The sequence below is a fragment of the Phyllostomus discolor genome, chromosome 9, assembly GCF_004126475.2.
Source record: "Phyllostomus discolor isolate MPI-MPIP mPhyDis1 chromosome 9, mPhyDis1.pri.v3, whole genome shotgun sequence".
NCBI classification, from domain to species: Eukaryota; Metazoa; Chordata; class Mammalia; order Chiroptera; family Phyllostomidae; genus Phyllostomus; species Phyllostomus discolor.
The window spans coordinates 27,687,033-27,710,650 of record NC_040911.2 but is presented as its reverse complement, the minus strand read 5'-3'; the positions used below and the strand labels follow the sequence as shown (position 1 = coordinate 27,710,650).

Genomic DNA, 23,618 nt, shown 5'->3' with positions numbered 1-23,618 from the left:
AACAGGAGGACCTCAAATTGAATTTTAAAAAACAACGAACAGATGCCGACATGAAGACAGCAGAGACGGTAGAATAATCTGACCGCGATTTTAAGGCAGCCTTCATAAATACACTTCAGCATATACAAATATGTTGAAAACACAACATATCAAAATGTGTGGGATAAATAAAGCTGAAACAGTGCTGAGAAAACAAGAGATAAAACAAGTCTCAAATCAATAATCTGAGCCCCCACCCAAAGGACCTGGAATAAGGGCAAAACCCAAGCAAACACAAGGAAGAAATAACAAATAAAGCAGAAATCAATAAAATTGGAAAAAAAGGAAAAGGAAAAATCAAATTTGAAAAAATCTGCTCCCCCCACTGGTTTTAATCGAGATATAATTGGCAAGCATCGCTGTATAAATTCAAGGTGTGCAGCATAATGGTGAAGTGATTACATAGATTGTGAAGTGACTGTTGCAGTAAAGTTTAATTAGACACCCAGCCCTGGCTGGTGTGGCTCAGTAGATTGAGTGGTGGCCTGCCAACCAAGGGGTTGCAGGTTCAGGGAACATGCCTGGGTTGTGGGCGCTGTGTGCAGGAGGCAACCGATCAATGTTTTAATGTTTCTTCTCTCCTCTCTTTTCCCTACCTTCCCCCTCTCTAGAAATAAACAAATCTTAACAGACACCACACAACACAACAAAACACAAGAAAAGAAAGAAAAGAAAAGAAAAGAAAAGAAAAGAAAAGAAAAGAAAAGAAAGAAGAGAAGAGAGAAAAGAGAAAAGAAAAAAAGAAAAGAAAAGAAAAAGAAAGAAAAGGAAAGAAAAAGAAAAGAAAGAAAAGAAAAGAAAAGAAAAGAAAAGAAAAAGAAAAAGAAAAGAAAGAAAAGAAAAGAGATTTGACCAACCAAGGATAAGAGGTATTCCAGGAATGAAGTGATGTGGCTATGAAAACGCAACATGAGGGCTCCCTGTGATGATGAAAATGTTCTGTATCTTGCATAATCATGTCAATATCGCAGCTGTGTGGTTGCTTTTGCAATATTTAGTTTTAAAAATTATAACAGAAAATTAGCGCCCTGGCTGGAGTAGCTCAGGGGATTGAGCACAGGCTGAGAACCAAAGTGTCACAGGTTCAATTCCCAATCAGGGTACATGCCTGGGTTGCAAGCCATGACCCCCAGCAACCGCACATTGATGTTTCTCTCTCTCTCCCCCCTCCCTTCCCGCTCTAAAAATAAATGAATAAAACCTTTAAAAAAAGTATACAAAAAATTTTAAAATAATGGTGTAGCTTAAAAAAAAAAAAGAAAAGAAAATTAGCTTTGCATGATGTTTCCACTGGAAGAAGTTGGCAAAGGGTACACATGCTCTCTATTGTTTCTTACAACTTAATGTGAACCTACAATTATTTAAAAGCAAACAGTATTTTTTTAAAAAAGTTCACATTAAAACCTCTAGTTTTAGGGCTAAAGAATCACTATGTAAACACATCCTCCCAGGAGAGGGTGGTTGGAAAAAACTCCAGACATTATGTATTTTTACAGATTATTAATAGTCATTTCACTGCTTTAACTAAAAGATCTGAAAGCTAAAGTTTTAAAATCTAAAACAATTACTATAATAAATTAGGCAAGGTTAAGATTATATGAACAAAATTAATGTAAAGCATTCATGGTCTCTCTTAATCTGACAGCAATTCTCAAATTTTCTGGTCTCATTACCCCTTCATACTCTTACAATTATTGAGAACTCCAAAGAGCTTTGTTCACACAGGCTATACCTACCATACTTAACTTACTAGAAATTTTAAAATATATATTAGTTCATTCAAAAGCAAAAACAGAAAAACATGTTAACATAAATAACATTTGTTAAACAAATAAATTTCTAAAATTTGACCATGATATATTGTTTTGATGGATGTAATGGGAAAAATAAAACAAGTAAGCCTCACCAGGATGTACAGCTGGTCAAGAGAAAAGTATTTAATAGCCTCCACAGATTAATTGTGGATGTCCTTTTCTGAAACTACACTAAACCCAACACATTGTGGTTTTTAAGATTCTAAATTACAATGTGAAATCTGAAAACATATCAACAAACTTAAAAAAAAAAAAAAAACTTGTCATTAAAATCCTTTAGCCTAGCATGCTCTTTGAATGAATCTTCACTCATGCATAATTTGTAACATCATACATTGGTCTTTTGAAAAACATTGGTTCCCTGAGTTACAGAGACATTCCAATTGTTGAAACATTATATTAGGCAGTATCAAAAAATCACATTTGTAAATATCACTATCGATTTCACTAGCAAAGAGTTAAAAAGCATTGGAAAGTTTCATGCTCATGGTGACAGATACAGATTTTCCAAATTTGAACTTTTGCTTGAAACCTTGAATTTCATAACAGGTAACAAATACTGTCAGTTTCTTGAGAAAACACCTGCCAAATACCCATGTCTGAATAACCACAGTTCCTCTTTTTTTTTTAATCCTCACTTGAGGACATATGTTTTATTGATTTTGAAGAAAGAGAGGAAGGGAAGGAGAGAAAAAACATCGATATGAAAACATTGATATCAACTGGCTGTCTCCTGTACATGTCCTGACTGAGGATCAAACCCACAACCTAGGTATGTGCCCTGACCAGAACCAAACCTACAACCTTTAGGTGTAAAGCACAATGTTCCAACCAAGTAACCACTGGGCCAGGGCTGTCAATCTTTTTCCCCCCAAATAAAAATGATGCTCCATAAAAAAAGCAGCATGTTTCACTCAAAACTCTAACAATCACAAAGGCGTATTTCCTACAGAATGTCGGTACACAGTACTTTACACATATGTGTCTTTCCTATTTTCTTACACAGATTATTAAAAAGATATGCACTCACATCTAACACCATATTAAAAAGCAAGATTGAAAGCTTGCCCCCTAATATTCAGGAACAAGAGAAGATGTCCATTTCACCACTTTTATTCAACCAGTTATTGGAAGTTCTAGCCATAGTAACTAGATCAAAAAATAAAATAAAATAAAGAGGTAAAATGATCTCTATTCACAGATGACATAATCTACTTTTAGAAAACCCTCTAGATTCCAAAATAAAAACTTCCAGAACTAATAAAACATATTCAGCAAAGTTGCAAGATACAAAATCAACGTTCAAGAATCAGTTGCACTCTTAAATAAAAAATGAACAATCTGGCAGTGCTGCCAACGCCCCGGTGGAGAAGCTGAGGTCATCATCGGATTTGAAATATTTAAAGTGGATAGAAAAACTGTTCAGCAAGCAGACAATTAAGTGCATTGTTGTGGGTGATGGTGCCATTGGTAAAACATGTCTCCTGATATCCTACACAACAACAAATTTCCATCTGAGTATGTACCAACTGTTTTTGACAACTATGCAGTCACAGTTATGATTGGTGGAGAGCCATATACTCTTGGACTTTTTGATACTGCAGGCAAGAGGATTATGACAGATTACGACCGCTGAGTTATCCACAAACAGATGTATTTCTAGTCTGTTTTTCAGTGGTCTCTCCATCCTCATTTGAAAATGTGAAAGAAAAGTGGGTGCCTGAGATAACTCACCACTGTCCAAAGACTCCTTTCTTGCTTGTTGGGACCCAAATTGATCTAAGAGATGACCCCTCAACTATTGAGAAACTTGCCAAAGAACAAACAGAAGCCTATCACTCCAGAGACTGCTGAAAAGCTGGCCCGTTGACCTGAAGGCTGTCAAGTATGTGGAGTGTTCTGCACTCACACAGAAAGGCCTAAGAATGTATTTGACAAAGCAATATTGGCTGCCCTGGAGCCTCCAGAACCGAAGAAGAGCCACAGGTGTGTGCTGCTATGACATCTCTCCAGAGTCCTTTCTGCACAGCTGGTGTTGGCATCATACTAAAAGCAATGTTTAAATCAAACTAAAGATTAAAAATTAAAATTCGTTTTTGCAATAATGACAAATGCCCTGCACCTACCCATATGCACTCGTATGAAACAAGGCCCATAGGTATGGTCCCTTTCCCCCTCTCAGTGCTAGTTAATTTTGAGTAATTGTGTATTGTCAGAAAAAGTGATCAGTACTAGTTTTTTGTTCGTTGTTTTGAAAAAAAATTTTTTTTGTTAGTTTGTTTAAAAGCAAGGCATGCTGTGATGACTCTGTAACAGACTAATTCGGGTTGTGGAGCTGCTCCCGGGTTCACTCTGGAGAGTGATCTGGGACATCTAGTTTATTATTTTTTTTCTTTTTTTCTTCTTTTTTTTTTTGTGGGGGGGAGTGTGTGTGGGGTTTGTTTTTATTTAGTCATTTTTTAAAAAATTCATTAACCATTGGACAGCCCTTTAGGGGAGGAGGATGGAGTGATTCCACATTCCACTTCCTGGATCTAGTTTAGAAATATGTTCCCCACCTGGTGCTCTTAGAAGGAGTATAGTAAATGCCTCATTTAATAACATACTCCTTTTTGAAAGTTGCCTTTTCCTCTCCACCCTTGAGTAGGTTCAGTATTTGATGAAAGTGGGTGGAACCTGTCTTGCCCCTCCTCTTTTCTAGGATGCACTATATATGTGACTGACCTTTCAAGGAAATTTGTAGCCATTTGCTAATTTTTTTTGTGTTGGTGCTGATTTTTTTGAAGTTAGTTTCTAACTTCTTTCATTGATAAGAAAAGTATTGCGCTTTTGTTGAAATAATACCAAATGAGTCGAGTACATAATTTAAAAAACAACAAAACTTTTTTTCCTTGTCAGTCATTGTCTTACATGCTTAGCATATATTGCAGCTTAATAGTGTATGATACAGTGTTCTAGAACACAGCTGAAGACCTGGTTATATGAGGGGGTGGTGCATAAGACAGTTGTCTGTGGAATGATTCACATCCTCTTTCAAGTTATGAGGATGGAGACCTGCTTCATTAAGAAGCTAGGGGTGGGGTGGGGGTAGGGAGAACATTTAACAACATGGGGACCAGTCAGGGGACTCCCCTTATTTCTGTTTTGCATGAGGAACCCTAGAGCAGCCAGTTGAGGCTCTCTAGTTTAGTAAAAATCATGGAGAGAGTCTTATGAAGACTCTTCATAAGTGTTAATAGGGATTTTATCAGCTTTTGGTTGCAGTTTCCAATTTTAAAAATGTTAGGTAATCTTTTCCATCTTCCCCAAATCCTAATTCTTGTAGATTCATTAGTGTTGAACCAATGCTTTCTCATGTCTCAATTCTTTGTATATGCATTCTTTCAGATGTATTAAACAAACAAAAAATACCAAAAAAAAAAAATGAACAATCTAAAAAGAAACTAAGAAAACAATTGCATATACATTATAAGAGCAATAAAATAAGAATAATTCATCAAGGCTTGTATACCGAAAACTACAAAATACTACTGAAAGAAACAAAAGATAGCAATAAATGGAAATACATCCCATGTCTATGAATGGAAGAGTAAATGTAGTGTCAAACTACAAATGACATTTTGCAGAAAAAGAAAAATCCATCCTAATAGTCATAGATTCTCATCCCAAACAGCCAAAAAAAAAATTTTTTTTCTAAAAAAAAAAAAAAAAAAAAGGTCAGAAGACTTGTACTTCCTAATCTCATTTTACTATAAAACTGCAGTAATCAGAATACAATTAACCCTTGAATAACACAGGTTTGAACTGCATGAGTCCACTTATACACTATTTTTTAAAAAATACTATCAATATATTTTTTCTAATGATTTGCTTACCTTTTTTGGGTCTAGCTTACTATATTAAGAATATAGGAGACTTCCGGCAAGATGGAGGAATAGGTGGACGCACCGTACCTCCTTGTACAACCAAGATTAGAAAAACAATAATTTACAACAATAATTTACTATCAGAATAACACCCAGATCTGGCAGAGGATTTATCTGAATGGAAGTAGGGCAGCCAACAAGTTGAAGTAGACGCGTTCATCCGGACTGGTAGGAGAGATGAGCCCGGCGGGCGCAGGGGCTGGCTCGGGTCGGTGGCGGCACAGAGGCCGGGGGAAGGTTTGGCGCGAAATCGGCGCAAAAGCCATCCAGGGGCGCAAGAAGGCAGCGGTGATCCCTGAGTACGCAAGCTGCGGCTGGCAGACCCAAAGGGGTAGCGATTGTGGACCAGGGCAGAACTCGTGGCCCAGAAGCCCAGACAAGGGTCTGAGTCCAGGAGAACGGAACTACCGCCATTGGTTTTCTCCCGTCCCGCTCCCGCCCCACCCCCACATATAACGTCACATCTAGCGACTGGGGTGCCCGGCCCTGGTGAGCACCTAAGGCTCCGCCCCCCACCGTAAAAAGAGCAACCAGACCGGAAAAAAAAAAAAAGGAGAGACAGGGGGGAAAAAAAAAAAATGTTTTCAACAGAGCAGATCAGTCCCCCAGGACTCATCCTTTTGAGCGACCAAGAATTAGCCAATCTATCAGATGCGCAGTTCAAAACACTGGTGATCAGAAAGCTCACGGAACTGATAGATTTTGGACGAAATCTAGAAAGAAAGAATGCAGATTACCATAAAAGAGATGCAGGAAGACATGTGGAGGAGAGCCAATAGTGAAAGGAAGGAATATGAGTCTCAAAACAATACAGTGGACCAGAAGGAAGATAGAATCAACCAAGCAGGAAATCATGATGAAATAAGAATTCAAAAAATTGAAGAAAAGATTAAGAGCATCCAAGACACCTTAAACGTTCCAATATCCGAATTATAGGGGTACCAGAATCGGAAGGGGAAAAGCAACAGATTGAGCATGTATTTGAACAAATAATAAAGGAGAACTTCCCCAATCTGGCAAAGGGAACAGTCTTCCAAGAAATCCAAGAAGCTCAGAGAGCCCCAAAGAAGTTGGACCCAAGAAGAAACACACCAAGGCACATCATAATTACATTAGCCAAGGTAAAAACGAAGGAGAGAATCCTAGAAGCAGCAAGAGATAAGGGGACAGTAACCTACAAAGGAGTTCCCATCAGACTCTCAGCTGATTTCTCAAAGAGACCTTACAGGCAAGAAGAGGCTGGAAAGAAATATTCCAAGTCATGAAAGACAAGGACCTACATCCCAGACTGCTGTATCCAGCAAAGCTCTCATTTAGAATGGAAGGGCAGATAAAGTGCTTCTCAGATAAGGTCAAGTTCAAGGAGTTCATCATCACCAAGCCCTTATTTTATGAAATGCTAAAGGGACTTATCTGAGAAAAGAAGATAAAGAAAAAACATGTATAGTAAAAGGACAGCAAACTCACAAATATTAACAACCACACCTAAAGCAAAACCAAAAGAAACCTAAGTAAACATTAGAACAGGAACAGAACCACAGAAATGGAGGGCACATGGAGGGTTAGCAGCAGGGGGGTGGGAGGGGGAGAGAGGGGAAAAGATATAGAGAATAACTAGCATAGAATGTAGGTTGAAAATAGATAGGGGGAGGGCAAGAATAGTACGGGAAATGTAGAAACTAAAGAACTCACAAGTATGACACATGGACATGAACTAAAGGGGGAATGGTGGGAGGGGGGTACAGGTGGAGGGGAGAGAAGGGGGGAAATGGGACAACTGTAATAGCATAATCAATAAATATTTTTAAAAAAAGAATATAGTAACATACACATTCATATAACATACACACAATGTGTTAATTGACACATTCATGTTAATGGTAAGCTTCCAGTCAACATTAGGCTATTAGCAAAGTTTTAGAGGAGTCAAAAGTTATATGCAGATTTTTGATGCTCTAGGGGTTGGTGCCTAAAACCACCACATTATTCAAGGGTCAGCTGTAGTATGATACAGATATAAGAATAGACATATAGACCATGGAATAGAATAGAGCCCAGAAATAACCCTCACACATACAGTCACACTAGTCCATTATGAAAACACAAACTAAAAAAAAAAAAAAAAAAAAACAACAAAAAGAAACACATGCAGATATCATTCCACACCCATTAGGGTGACTTTTTTCAAACAAACCAAAATAAGCATATGTAGAAAATGGGACCCTGATATACTGCAAGGGGGAATATAAAAAGGCACAGCCACTGTGAACACTATAAAAATTAAACAGAATTACCATATGATTCAGCAATTCCACTTCTGGGTGCATATTCAAAAGACCTGAAGAAGGGACTCAGGTATCTGTATACCCATGTTCACAGCAGCATTAGTCACAACAGACAAAATGTGGAAACAATCCTAGTGTCACTGACGAATGAATAAAATGTGGTAAATACATACACCAGACTATTATTCAGGCCTAAATAGGAAGACACTTCTGACACACCCTGTGACACAGATAAACCTTGAAGACCTCATGCCAAATTAAATAAACTAGCCACAAAAGAACAAATTGTATAATTTCACTTACCAGAGTTACCCAGAGTAGTCAAATTCATAGAGTAGAAGGCTGGTTGCCACAGAATGGGAAAGAGGGGATGCAGGGTTACCATTTAATGTGTGTCAAGTTGAGAAATTGTTTAGTGGGTATGGCGTTTCAGTTTGGGAAAATGAAAAAAGTTCTAGAGATGGTTACAAAAAATATGAATGGACTTAATGACACTGAACTTTAGAATATACATGGTTACAAGGGAGAAAATTATACTTTATGTTTGTCCCAATAAAAATAAAGAGAAAAAAGGTTAAAATGCTAAACTTTAAGTTGTATATACTTTACCATGATGAAAAAGCATGCATAAAAAAAAGACATGTACTCGAAAGTCTAGATTTAATAAAATTTAATAATTTGAACTGCTTTGATGAGCACAGTTAGAAAAGTAACATTTTGGCTGTGAGTGTGTGGTATGAAAAATACAGTGACTATGAGTACAGTTTATTACCTCTGCTTTGATTAGGCACTACCAGTTTTTACCCACCTTTGCTTTTTCACCATCAAAGTGTATGTCAACACAGTGAAGGCAGGAGCAGGGGATCTCTTAGTAGTATTACGAAAATAATTTTTATTTTGTGGACCCATACAAACTCTAAAGGGTCTTGGTGACCCACCAATGGGGATCTGCTGACCACACTTAGAAACCTTTCTCTGGGAATAAATAGGGAAACTGACTGAAAAGGCTGAAAATTATAAAGTCCTTCTCAATAAGAAAATGCTTATAACTACAGTTCATTATTTGAAAAAGAGATCAGAAGGTCCTAAATCAGGCCTATCTTTAGGAGAAACAGCAAAATATTCTGCAATGGTTCTTTCAGCTCTGAAAGTCTCAGATTCTACCTATTTTTCAACATTCATGCAATAACTCCTTCAATATACATTACTGAGAATCTATATTTAATGTGAGTTTGCTTCTGAGGGACAAAAGAATAGGTCCAGTCTTTCATTATTAATAAACTCAGTGCAGAACAATTAAAATACAGTATAATAAATGCTATAGTAATAGCAGTTAAAAATACTTGGGAGGTACCACCATAGAGAATGTCAGAGTGGGGAGAATCATCAAATTTGAAGACAACGCCACTGATACGGAGGCTGGAGAGAGCAAAAACAAAAGGAATTAAGTGAACAGAGCCTAAGGGACCTGTGGAACATCAGCAAGCTGACAAACATACACATTTTAAGAGTCCCAGGAAGAGGAGAGAGAGGAGCATGCATAAAGAATATCTGGGGGGGTGGGGGGAAGGTCAGAAACTCCCCATATCTTAAGGAAAGACATAAATCTACAAATCCAAGAAGCTCAATGATCTCCAAGTATGAACTTAGAAACCCATGCTGAGTAAGTTATAATCAAACTATCAGAAGACATAATTTTGAAAACAATAAGTGACTTGTAATGTACAAGAGAGCCTCAATAAGATCAACAGCCAATTTCTCACCAGAAATGTAAATGGCAGAAGGCAGTGAGATACCATACTACTGAAAGGAAAAAAAAAAAAACTGTCCACTTAATATTGTATAGCCAGCAAAACTATCTTCTATAATGAAGGAGAAATTAAGACATTTCAAGCTAAGCAAAAGCTGAGGAGTTTGTTGCTAGTTGACCTGTCCTATAAGAAATGCTAAAGAAAGTCCTTCAGGCTGAAATGAAAGGACACCAGATAGTAACTAGAAGCCATATAAAGAAATAAAGAGTTCTGGCTGGTGTGGCTCAGTGGATTGAACAGCCGCCTGGGAACTGAAAGGTCACTGTTTGGATTTCCAGTCAGAGCACATGCCTGGCTTGCCAGCCAGGTCCCCTGTTGGGGGCATGCAAGAAGCAGCCAATGCACACTGATATTTCACTCCTCCTCCTCCTTCCCTTCTCTCTATAAATGAATGAATGAATGAATGAATGAATAAGATTTTAAAAAGAAATTAAAAATACCAGTAAAGCTAACTACAAAAGGTACTATTAAAAGCCAGTATTATGTTTTGGTTGTGACTCCTTTTTGTTTCCTATCTGATTTAAGAGACAAATGCATAAAACAACAATTATAAGTCTGTTAATGGGCACATAACATATAAAGATATAATGTGACAATAACAGAAAGGGGGAAGAAAACTGAATAGGAATGCTTTTTACATGCTACTATTGGTATCAATTCAAATTAGATTTTTATAAATTTAAGATGTTAAATGGAATTCAAAAGAAAAAATCATCCCCCAAAACAGGATTAGGGACTATGGACTGGTGAACAATTAATTCCAGAGAGACTAGGGAAAGCTGCAGAGAGGAGCTGACACCAGAGCTTGAAGGCTAAGGGACAGAGTACAGATACCGAAAGGCAAAAGGTATATAAACACACAGACACATGAAAGTGCAAGGTGTTTATATCCTTTCTATTGGGAAGAAATTCACGTAACATAAAATTAACCATGCTAAAGTGTATAATTCAGGGGCATTTACTGCATTTATCTATCAAAAGTGTACAACTATCACCTGTAACAGTCATTCATTCCCCATTCCTCCCTGCCCCCAGTTCCTAGCAACCAGTTTCTGCCTCTGTGAATCAATCTATTCTGAATATTTCATATTAATGAAATCATACAATATGTGATCTTTTTTGTCTGATTTCTTCACTTGGCATGTTTTTGAGCTCTGTCCACATTATAGCAAGAATCAGTACTTCATTCCTTTTTATGGTTGAATAATAATTTATTGCATAGATATACTGCTTTTGTTGATGGACACTGAGGTATTTGAGGTTTTTGGGTATTGTGAATAGCAATGTTATGCGCATTCTTGTACAGTATTTGTTTGAATAGTTGCTTTCAGTTCTTTTGAATATACACCTAATAGTGGAATTCCTGGGTCACGTGATAAGTCTATCTTAACATTAGTAAGGAGGATAAATAGTTGGAGAATGATACTAGACACAAGATCAGATGAGAGGCTACTACAAGAGTGGTAGTGAAAGATGAGGACCTAGGCAATGGATGGGAAAGGAGATATTGCTAAAATATCAATTAAAAAGCTGAAGGTGAGGTATGTATTAGAGGTCAAGACGATCCTAAAGTTCTGAGTTTAGGCAACTGATAGACAGTAATGCCTTTCACTGAACTAGCAGACAGAAAGAGTAATGGAAGTGACATGGAGTGGGTAAAGATAACATAAAGAGTTGCTCTGCACAGCTGAATTTGAGGTGCTCAAGAAATACCATTCAGTGATAGAGCCTAGGGCTAAAAAAAGGATGGGTCACTGAGACATCAAAATATGGATGGTAGAAGTAAAATTTAAAGCATCAAACCCTAAATACATAAAGTGAAATTACTTTAACCATTAAGCATCTTTTATGTGCTAGTTATAGCATATCAACTGCATTTTTAATTCTAAAATAATTGAATTAAATCTATAATAAATATTAATTTACTAATTAAACTATAGTAAGTCTAGATAAAGCGCTATATTACTCAGGGCTCTTTCTCCAGGGAAGCAGAACCAGTACGGTTTGTGTGTACATATAAAGAGATTATAATGCTATAAGGAACTGGCTCTTGTGATCATGGACACCAACAAGTCCCAAGATCTACGGTCAACAAGCTGGAGACCCAGGAGAGCTGACAGTGTAGTTCCAATCTGAACATCAGCAGGCTCAACATCCAGTAAAAACCCACATTCAGTTTGAGTCCAAAGGCAGGAAAGAAAGCAGTCAGGCAGGGAGACTTACCTCTTACTCACAGGAGGGTCAGCCTCTTTGTTCTACTGAGTCCTTCAACTAATAGAGGCAAGGTAATGTACTTTACTCAGTCTATAGATTCAAATGCTAAAACTCAGCCAGACCCTTGGTGTGGCTCAGTGGATTGAGCACCAGCCTGCAAAGCACAGGGTCACAGGTTTGATTCCCTGTCAGGTCATATGCCTGGGCTGTGGGGCCAGGTCCCTGGTTCAGGACCCTGGTGTGCTGGGGACCTGCAAGAGGCAACCAATTGTTTCTCTCCCTCTCTTTCTCTCTCCCCTACCTCTGAAAATAAATAAAATCTTTGAAACTCAACCAGAAACATCTTCATAGACATACTCAGAATACTGTTTGACCAAATATCTAGCCACCTCACAGTCCAGTCAATTTGATATATAATATTAACTATCATTGAGTACTGTTCAAGAAAATAACTCATTTTCTTGACATTTCTTTATACTCTACTAAGAAAACTAAATTTTTTGATAAGGCAGCAAAAATATGGTCCTTGACCAATTCAAATTTCACTTGTTTTAAAGAGCAATCAAACAGAATATAGAACACATTATGATTTACATAAATACTAAAGATGTAGACAAAATCTGTTAAACAGATTAAAGTTTTAAACCATGCTCTTGAACCAAATGATGCTCCGAGCAAAACCAAAGTATTCCATTACAAAAAATCACCAATGCAAATCACATTATCAAATTACTAAATACATTAATTAAAAATGCATATTTTCAGTTTTAAGTCTTTTAGCATAATCCTCTGACACTTCTTTATTAGGCCTGTACTAGACAGATACAAAGTTAAACAGTTATTTTAGACTTAAGTGCATATTTCATCATGGTCTTTACAGAGCTTTACAAGGTTATCATGAACTAACATCTGAACAAGTTTGAAAGCCATTATTTATTACAATAAATATTTACTGTAATTACTATTTAAATAAATTACAAAAAATACATTTAGGGCCCTGGCTGGCATAGCTCAGTGGATTGAGCGCGGGCTGGAAACCAAAGTGTCCCAGGTTCAATTCCCAGCCAGGGCACATTCCTGGGTTGCAGGCCATAACCCCCAGCAACCGCACATTGATGTTTCTCTCCCTCTCTCCCTCCCTCCCTCCCTCCCTCTCTTTCCCCCTCCCTCCCCCCCTCTCTCCCTTCCCTCTCTAAAAATAAATAAATGAAATCTTAAAAAAAAAAATACATTTAGAATAAGACTGAACAATTCTCAGCCTAATACTAGCCATCATAAAAATGTTAATGCTCTTTAAGCTAATGTGTAAACTGAAGTGGTAACTCCCCAAATACTAATTTTTGACAAGCCAATTCTAGAGTTTACATGGAAAAACAAAATAAAAATATACAAGGGGAAAAAAAAAACAGCAATCTGCAGGGGTCAAGGTAGGAATAGGGGTGAGGGAGAAATGTCTCACCAGATGTGAAAACATAATACAGAATAAACCGGTACAAATAGACTAATGGAACAGAATGGTAAGTCTAGAAATACAGCAAATATCTAAACTTATATGATAAGAAGATATTTCAAATAGGTGGGGGTAATAATGAACTTTAAAAAAAGCTTGTGATACATTAACACCTACCACTCTATCAATAGGGTCTCTTAAATACCAGCTGAAACCATTAATAACTAGAATATTTAGTAACATAAATTAACATACATTAAGTTTATCCTGCCTAATTTCAAAAAGGAGTTATGAACTGAAATGTTATATTTAAAATGTCAAACACATCTGTTCTACATAAGACCACACCTGAACAATTAAAGCAAGAATGAAAACTATGTCTATATACTTTATACAGATCCTGGTAAATTTTACTCATACTTCAAATCTCTTATCAAAGATGCCTTCCCTAATTCCTAACATGGTTAGTTTCCTAGTTAATATTTCTCCTGTACATCCTTGTGCAGTTACTAGTTTAGTAGAGTCAATTTCCCTGACTGATATGTAAGCTCCATGAAGACAGCTGTGTCTCTCACCTACTGAATCACCCATCCTAGCAAGAGCAAGAACTCAGTAAGTACTTGCTGAATAATGCAAACCAACGTAAACTCTTCCTTACAGATTTCCAATAAAAAATTCATTTTATCCAAAACATACCTGTAAAATTATGGATGATCAAATTACATTTATTTAATGCAGGACCATACCTTTATTTTTATTAGAAATGTTATGGTAATTGCTTAAATTTTGCAGCAGCAAAACCAATATCAAAACATTAACTTTAAAAAAAAAACTTTATGTTGTAGTAAGAGAACCTAGAGAAAATTGCATTATAGGCCAAAAAGAAATATCAATTCAGTTTAAGTTCACAATGAGTAGGAATTAATATTTTGGAAGAAACATGTCTGCTTAAGGCAAAGCAATGTGTCCTCTTCTCTTGATCTACCCATTTGTAGGAAACAGCCTAGTTTTCAGGATAGGGTCTGTGGATCCCTAGGGTCCTCAAGACCCTTTCACAGGGTCCATGAAATCAGAACTATTTTCACAACACCCTCATTCTCTCACATGTGTACAGTGAGGTCATGTGACATATAATATAGCAAGACAATTTAAAGGCAGACATAACAATCTAGCTATCTTCAACTAATACACATAAAAATTTGCAAAATGTAACACAAAATCACTCATTTCTCTAATAATTTTTAGAAAAGTTATTTTTCACTAAAAATATAATTTTGTTAACATAAAATCAATTCCGTATTATAAATTTAAAATAAGTAAATATTTTTAAATATCCTAATTTGTAATGTAACTACAGATAGACATAACTCACATAACTAAAAGATTTGGGGTCCTCAATAATTTTTAAGAAAGTAAAACTCCTTAAATCATACAGTCTAAGGATCCCTGCTCTAGACTGAAAATTCGTGTACAACAACCAATTTGGTTTTTTCAAAGAATAAATTTAAAATGAAAGAGAGGGTATCCATAGATGTAATGGGACTTGAGGAATACAATTATCAGATGCAATTAATGAACTGTACTTAGATCCTGATACAAACAAATGACTAAGTGAGACAGTCAAGCAAACATATACTGGCTGGACGTTTAATGATATTTTAAGAAATTAACTTTTGTTTAGTTGTTAACAAAGAGTTGAAGCTGGGCAATGACCACATGAGCGTTCATAAGAGTCATGCAGTTTGAGAACACCAAACACTTTCAGGTTTAAGAACTGACGAAATATAAACCCCATCTACCTGTTCAATTCTAACTCTAAAAAAGAAGCAAGTAACAGTATCAGACAGTATAAAAGCCAATGAATTGTCGATTCAAAATAGAATCCCTTCATTTTAAGGATTTATACTGCTATGTTTTTAAAACATACCAAAAATGTTCTTTGCCTTTTCTTTTTTTTAAATCAAATAAATTAGAGCAGTTAAGAATACACAGTAATTATTTCAGTACCTCTTACAAACCTCAAATCATATTCATTAACATAAATGTTAATTCAACATATTTAAGAACTTCATGAAAGGCAATATGCTGGGGTATGGAGGCTAAAAACTGAAAAAGGAAAACCACTACCTGAAGGGGCCCACTCTCTAATGCTAACCAACCCATAACCTCCTACCAATAATACACTATAAGTGATAATTAAGGCCCTCTCTGGAAAGCTCAGCTGGTTAAACTGTTTGACTCCATAGATCAAGGCTGTGGGTTCCATCCCTGGTCAGGGCACATACAAGAGTCAACCAATGAATGCATAAACAAGTGGAACAAAAATAGATGTTTCTCTATCTCCCTTTCCCTCTTTCTCTAAAACCAATTTTAAAAAGTGATAATTAGTTCTGTGAAAATGTCTAATACAGTGTTATTGAAAACAAAGTGCTGATTTTAACAAATGATTACAATATAAAGAAAATCTCATCTTAAATAATCTAACATTGAGTTGCCAATTGGGAGAAAAACAGTAACAAACATTCAAAGGCTAAACATTTCCAGGTTTGGCTCTTTGCATTCCCAACTATTTTTTCACCTCACCATTTTCATATATTCCCAGTGGCTGAATGCCCCCTTTCCTTATGGAATAGCTGGGTCAGAAAGGTTTTTGTGGGTTTTTTAAAAATTAAAACTCAGTCTACAGAGATAATTTCCCCTCACCATCTTAACTATGTATGGTTTTCCTCCTTAAATGGGCTTAATGAAAAATTTCTTGTTTGTTTTTTGCCCTCCCCATGAGACTGTAAGTTCTATAAAGGCAGGAACAAACTTGCTTTCCTTGTTATTTTTTAATTGAAATATATGACATAAAAACTTCATTTTATCAGTGCAATATCCAATGCCTGACACAAAGAAGATAATAGAGTAAATTAATATTCTCTAAAGCAAGGGTCCCCAACCCCCAGGCTAAGGACCAGACAGCAAGCAACTGAAGCTTCATCTGTATTTACAGCCACTCCCCATCGCTCACATTACCTCCTGAGCTCTGCCTCCTGTCAGATCAGCAGCAGCATTAGAGTCTCACAGGAGTGGGAACCCTGCTGTTAACTGTGCATGCGAGGAACCTAGGGTGCATGCTCCTTATGAGAATCTACTGCCTAGTGATCTGAGGTGGAGCTGAGGCGGTGGTGCTAGTGCTGGGGAGCAGCTGCAAATACAGATCACCATTAGCAGAGAGGTTTGACTGCACAGAGACCATAATAAATCCACTGCTTGCAGATTTCACAATGGCAGGTAAGCTGATTGTACTGCTGCCATGGTGGCTGGCTTTGTCATAATCTGACACTTCAGTCTGCTTGTGGCCCACTTATTTTATTTACCACTTCCATCTGCGCCTCTTTCCTGCACTGCGCACTTGTCTCAGTCACAGTTTTGGTAAGCCCACATGCTAACCCTAGCATGTGGCTAAGTTGTATAATTATTTCACTATCTATTACAATGTAATAATAATAAAAAGGAAGTGCAAAATAAATGTAATGTACCTGAATCATCCCAAAACCACCCCCCCCAACCCCAGCCGAGGAAAAATTGTCTTCTATGAAACCAGTCCCTTGTGCCAAAAAGGTTGGGGACCACCGCTCTGAAGTGAAAAGGCAACTTACTGAATGGGAGAAAATCTTTGTAAGTCACAGATGCAACAAGTAACTTGTACATAGAATACTTAAAGAACACTTACAAAAGACTGCATACAAAAGGCCAATAAGCACATGAAAATATGCTCAAAATCTTTAGTCATCATGGAAAGGCAAATCAAAATCACAAGATACCACTTTATACCCAAGGGGGGGGGGGCTATAATAAAAAAAGAGAGATAATAACAAGTATTGGCAGAGATGTGTAGAAATTGCATCCTCATGCACCATTATTAGGAATGTATAATGAAGTCACTGTGGAAAATAGTCTGGCAGTTCCTCAAAAGGTTGTATGTAGGTTCCTACATGATGGCCTAATTTTTCTAATCCTAGGTATCTATCGAAGAAAAATGAAAACAAATCCACACAATAACCTGTATGCAAATGCTCATAGCAACATTATTTTTAACATCTTAGAAGTGAAAGCAATCCAATGTCTATCAACTGATAAAAGGAAAAATACAATGGGTCATTATATCACCATAAAAAGGAATGAAGTGCTGATACATGCTACAACATGGATGAACCTGGAAAACACGTCAACCAAAGGAAACCAGGCACAAAAGACTAAACAAAGTGTGATTCCATTTAATGAAATGCTAAGGACAGACAAATCTAGAGAGACAAAGTTCCATATATTGTCATGTGTAATGTGCACTATGGCCCAAATTTTGAGGGAAAATAAGGATGTGCATTATACATGGGCAGTTCTAATTCTGTATCTATAGAAATGTTTTTAATTCTTTTATTTATTCTTATTTATTAAAAGTGTAACTCTAGAAAGCAATAATGAAACCTGTATGCAAAACAATACCCTGGAATATGATCATTGGTTTTGTTTCTTAACATAAATAAATAAAAATTGAATTAAAAAGTTAAAACTAAAGATTTTTTTCCTGAAAGTTTGAGCCAAAAACATGGGTGTGCATTATACATGGTAAAATAAAGTAAATTGGTGGTTGCCTAAGGCTATGGAAGGTGGGGGGGGAGAGGTTGAGGGATGATGGCTAAAAGGCATGAGCTTTCTTTTTTATGATAAAAATGTTCTAAAATTGATTGTGGTAATGGTTTTACAACCACTGAGCTGTATATTTTAAAAGGGTGAATTGTGAGGTATGTTCATTATATCTCAATGAAGCCATTACATAACAACAAAATGGTCACTTACAATTCTGATTACACTCTATTGCATTTGTCAGGGAAAGTACAGCTACTTGGTCTTCATAAAGGCCTTGGGTATTATCCCTCCAAAAAGAAATTCTTTCAGGAGACAAAGATAGAGCAGGAAGAAAAGAGGGAAAATCTTCATAATTGAAGGAGTACCATGTCTGACATATTTTACATACTCATTCTTATATTTTAAACAGTAATTTTTCCTACCGTCACATTTTTCTCTTCTTTGAACACTTCAAGAAACTAAAGAGTGTCTAACTTAATAGAAAATATTCAACCAATTTTCCTTAGTTTACTTCTTGATTTCTTTATTTCAAATTTGATCTATTCCTTTCATAAATACTTATTTTGCAGATATAATGTGAGCATTCAAGATACTACATTAAGATGACTAAAACATCCTATACTCAGTAAATTACTGCCATTATCATTAAGCTACAGGAGATGGAGAATCCTAAAATGATTGGCAAAACTGGAGAGAGGGGTGAGGATGAAAAGGCTATGCCTACAAAGACACAGTCATGGATCAAGAAAGGAAGCCCTTGGCAGATGATCCCAGAACTGAGAACTGCTCGCCCAGCATCATGACCTTCTCCACCCCTATTACCATCACTACCAGCACCACCCAACATCATTCTCCTCCTAAAGCATCTACTTACATGTCTTTAATTTTTCTAATTATGAGCATTTATACATAATGAAAATATCCCCAAACACAGATAAGAAATAACATAGCTTACCATTTCCAACATTTGTATCAATTTTTTAAAAAAATTGTATGAAATATAAGATGACACGATTTCATTTCATTTCTTCTTTCCCTTATGGCAACTAACCACGATGGACAAATAAAAGGGGTTCCATGGAAAGTAACCTCACAGGGTGATCTCATCATAAATTCCTAACTGGGCAGGTCAAGGGCGGGGGGTGGGTGGCGGGAGCCTGCCCCAGGCCTGTAACTTCTTTAGTGGAAGGTTTTTTAAGCCAGCCCTGCCCATTGTACTTAATGCATCTAAGTTAACAAACCTTTGAAATATCAGAATACCCCTGAAAGGGTATTCTCAAGAGAACACATAACCCTCAAGAGAACACATAATCTTGTTAAGTATCCTGTAATCCAATTCCTGCCTTGTCTCCCCCTCCTGAATTTCAAATGCAGGAAAGCTGTAAAACTGTTATTCTCCAGAGCATTTTAGATCTTGCTCTCTGGCCTATGCTATCAATTTGGCTAAAATAAACTCTAATAAAAATTCTCTACAGGGCCCTCTGGCTGGTGTGACTCAGTGGATTGAGCACTGGCCTGCAAACTGAAAGGTCACCAGTTTAATTCCCAGTCAGGACACATGCCTGGTTCGAGGGCCAGGTCCCTGGCTGGTGGGCGAAAGGCAACTGATCGATGTATCTCTTGCACATTGATGTTTCTCTACCTCTCTCTCTCCATACTTTCCCCTCTCTATATAAAAAGTAAATAAATAAAAATCTTTTTAAAAAATTCTGTACAGGTTTGTATGTTTCTGTTAACACCACTATCTCAGAATATAGTATTAATCCTTAGTATGCATGTAACTGAAACTACAGATATCTGAAAACTATAGTATTTTTTTGCATGTTTCAAACTACTAAATGGCATACTGGTCTGCACTTTGCTTTCTCAGCTCAACATTTTGTGTTTATTGTTGTTTTTTAAACCATCATGTTTCATGTTAGCTCTACTTCATTCATGAAAATTGCTGGACAATACTATATTATATGAATATCACAATACGTTTATTTGTCCATACTTTAACTAATTTTGTTATTAACAGACTGCAATAAACATAATTCCTTGAGCACAAGTACTAACTTCTAGGATATTATTCCTAGAAAGAAAACAAATAAAACTGCCGAGTCAAAGGATATATTACCTTCAACTTCATTAGAGGCTATTAAGCTGATCTTTTTACATTCCAACCAGCAGTGTAAAAGTTTCTGTTTCTCCTCATCCTCACCAACTCCTGGTATTGCCAGACTTTTAAATTTCACAAGCTAAAGAATATAAAGTGGTACCTCGCTGCTTTACTTTTTTTTCTGATTAGACTGAGTATCACTTATTAGCCTTTCAAGTTTCCTATCATATGAAATGCCTTTAACAGAACTGCCATTTTTCTGTTGACACCATTTTTCTGATTTGTGGTAGTTCTCAAAATAGTCTGGTATCAATCCCTTATTGATTATATGTTTCTAAATGCTCTTACCCACCCCGCCCAAAAGAGGATAAGCCTGTTGCTGATTTTGAAATCTAGTAAGGCATGAAAGCAAAGATAATTCCTGCCTTCTTGAAGTTCACAGCCATTTTCCAGACCTTTACATCTGGATTTCTCAAACCTTTCTGGCCACTCACAGAAGATAAATTCCTCCTTGAGAGCCAATACACATACACATAAATATGAACTAAAAAATGGAGCTCTAAATCAATTTCTTCTACTGAATTAACCACGAGCAATCACACAAGAGAAGGATAATTTGTCTCCAGTCTATACAGCCAATGCTACACTGGCTCTCATGTTAATACACCATACAGCTTTCATATGGGCCGTGAACAGGCACGTTTTGATTAATAACGGTTTATTAAACCCCATAATTAATAAATAACCATCTTTTCCCTACATCAGAATGTCTGAAACAGCAATGAAGAGTGCCCACTCTCTCTACCCAATGAATTAAGAAGGGGCAAACCCAGATTAAGCAAATGAATTTTGAGAATTTTCAGTCGCACTAACATGCAATCAGTTCTTACAGATAAAGGTGCAGAAGTGAATGATTCTGGATCGCTTAGTGACAGCAGACGACTGCTCAAAAGTTAACTTCATTTACAGCACTGTCGAAGGTTCTGCAAACTAAAGGGACTGCCCCAGACTCACATATAATCAGAGCAAGAAAGGACCTTAGATCACTTAATCCAATTCCCTCATATTCAGGTGAGGCAAACTGCAACACCGGAATTACGAAATTTGCCCAGTTCAAGTCTTCTAAAATCTGTCAATTCAGGAGTCTTTCCATTGCATTACACATCTTATTGTAGATTCCCTAGTTCTAAAACTCCGATTCCTTTATTGATTTTAGCAGATTGAGTTGATGTGTTACAGAAATGATGGCAGTTAACTCCCAACCCCACACCAATCTTTTCCTTTCCACACTTCCCTACCTTTCTCCTTACCCAGCCTCCATTATTGATGTGCAGAATAAAAAAAAAAAAAAAAAAAAAAAACCTGACTGCCTGAATTTCTGGCCCTAATTAGGTGCGGAGTCCTCAGCCCCTGGTTACTATTTCTGTGTCAAATCAATAGCTCTTTTTTAATCCTTCGCTTCTTTATTCAGCAACACCTACAAAGTGCCGACTTTGCGGGAAGCGCAGTGCACGCTGCTCCTCCAAACCCCCGGGACACCGGAGCCAGGGAGCCGGGGGGGACCGGGTAGGGGAGTGGCAGGCGGCCGGGAGCTGGGGTCGCTGGAGGAAATGGGGCTTCCGAGGAGGTGGGCTGGGGGTCCCGGGCGACTCACCTTTACGCAGCTCCCGCTCCCACACGGTCACGATAGGGCGCGAGTGCTTGCGGTGGTGGATGAGCCACAGGGACAAGGTCTGCACGCTCTGCTGCGAGTTGCTCAACTCCGACAGCTTCTTCTCCAGCGCCGCCTCAGAGAAGGCGGACATGCCTCCGACACGCGTTCACGCCGTCCCACGCTGTGGGGCAGAGGGGAGGAGAGTTTCGCCGCACTAGCTGCGGCCTCGCCCCCTCACCCCACCCTTCCTCACGCCCTCGCCACCGCCGCCTCTACATCCAAACCCCGCCGCAAACCAGCAAGATGGCGTCCGGCCGGCAGTGACGTCACGGCCCACCCTCGGAAGAGGCGAGGCCGAGAGGCGCGACCTCCGAGAGGCGCTGGAGGGGCGAATCCGGCGCTAGCGGGGTGGGCCCGGGCTTGCTGTCTGAGTCTGAGCCGGCCGGTGGGGCGGGGTTTGTCTGGCCTAGAGCTCTCAGTAAAGGGGAAGTGTCAGGGCCGAGAAAGGAGTGATTAAAAATCTCTACATAGGCGTGTAAATTGGTACAGGCATTTTAAAGATTACTTGAAATGATATGTTTTAAAATACACCTTCCTGTACCCTGCAATTTCATTAATTGCTGTCGATGCTAGGGAAACACCAGCACGTTTGCACAAGGAGCTCTTTATGTGCTAGTTCTGTCCAGCTCAGTCACAGTAAAGAGTTGGGGCATTCAGAGCAGGTAAATGGCTGAATTAATTGTGGTACTTATGAAGAGCTTAAAAGATAAATAAATCCAGTCGTGGATAGGATTTTTTTAATTGCAGAAGGAAAAGTACGGTATAACATTTGTTTTATAAAAGAATATTTAATAAAATTTTATAAATTCTTAAGTATGTAAATGTATGGCAAAAAGTCTACAATATACAGTACATCAATAGTGGTGTCAGAGAGAGGATCAGAATTGGAGTCCTTAAGCTGTGTCTATATTGTTTCCACTTTTTTATGAGAACATAGGTCATGCATCACTTACATAATTAAAAAATGATCTCAATGAATCCAGCACATTTTGACATCGTATTTGTCTATAATATTCACAGAAGAAACAGATAGTTACTGTCACATTCCAAATACTAATAAAGGAAACTGCCAGAAAGACACATAAGAAACCACAGGAATTCCTAAACCATGTTTTGAAAAGTACTGTTCAAGAACTCTGCACCAAGTAGGCATCAAATATGTTTATTTATTTACTTGTTTGGTTACAAGTTTGGTTTATCTTCCCTATTTCTAATGTCACTTCAACTTGCTGTTTGGAGATACCTCAAGTAATTTTCCCATCTCTTCCTTTCAGGCCAATATGTATTTCTGTCTGCACACTCCTCTCTTTCCCCTATTGTTCATTCTTTTGTTTATGTGATCTACTTAGCCTAAATTTCAACCTTAACTTAGTTGGAGTTTGAACGTGTCTTCCTAAATATATCATCAACATTATTCCCTTCCATGATCCACAGCCACCAAAATTTCTACATATCATCTCCCAAATTATGTCTTTGTCAGAGACTCCAATTCTTCCCACTCCCTTGTCTATCTCAATTCTACCTGAACTTTATAAACCACCTTAAATTCTACCTTCTTTTCTTTCCCAACCATTTTAATGCATGTAAGAAGTTACTTCCTGTGTCGCTTATCGACTTGAATGCCTTATTTAG

The 23,618-nt window shown here is 37.5% G+C and overlaps 1 protein-coding gene and 1 pseudogene across 1 annotated transcript in view; one reads left to right on the top strand and one right to left on the bottom strand.

The window, feature by feature from the left end:
• Window positions 1–22,247, bottom strand: part of RPRD1A (regulation of nuclear pre-mRNA domain containing 1A) — a 60,652-nt gene extending 38,405 nt beyond the window's left edge. Inside the window, 1 exon segment of the mRNA XM_028525012.2 lies at window positions 21,923–22,247. Within this exon segment, the coding sequence (XP_028380813.1) occupies window positions 21,923–22,077 (155 nt within the window). The 5' untranslated portion in view covers window positions 22,078–22,247.
• On the top strand, window positions 949–3,894 carry LOC114506506 (annotated as a pseudogene).
• Window positions 22,248–23,618: the final 1,371 nt, after the last annotated feature.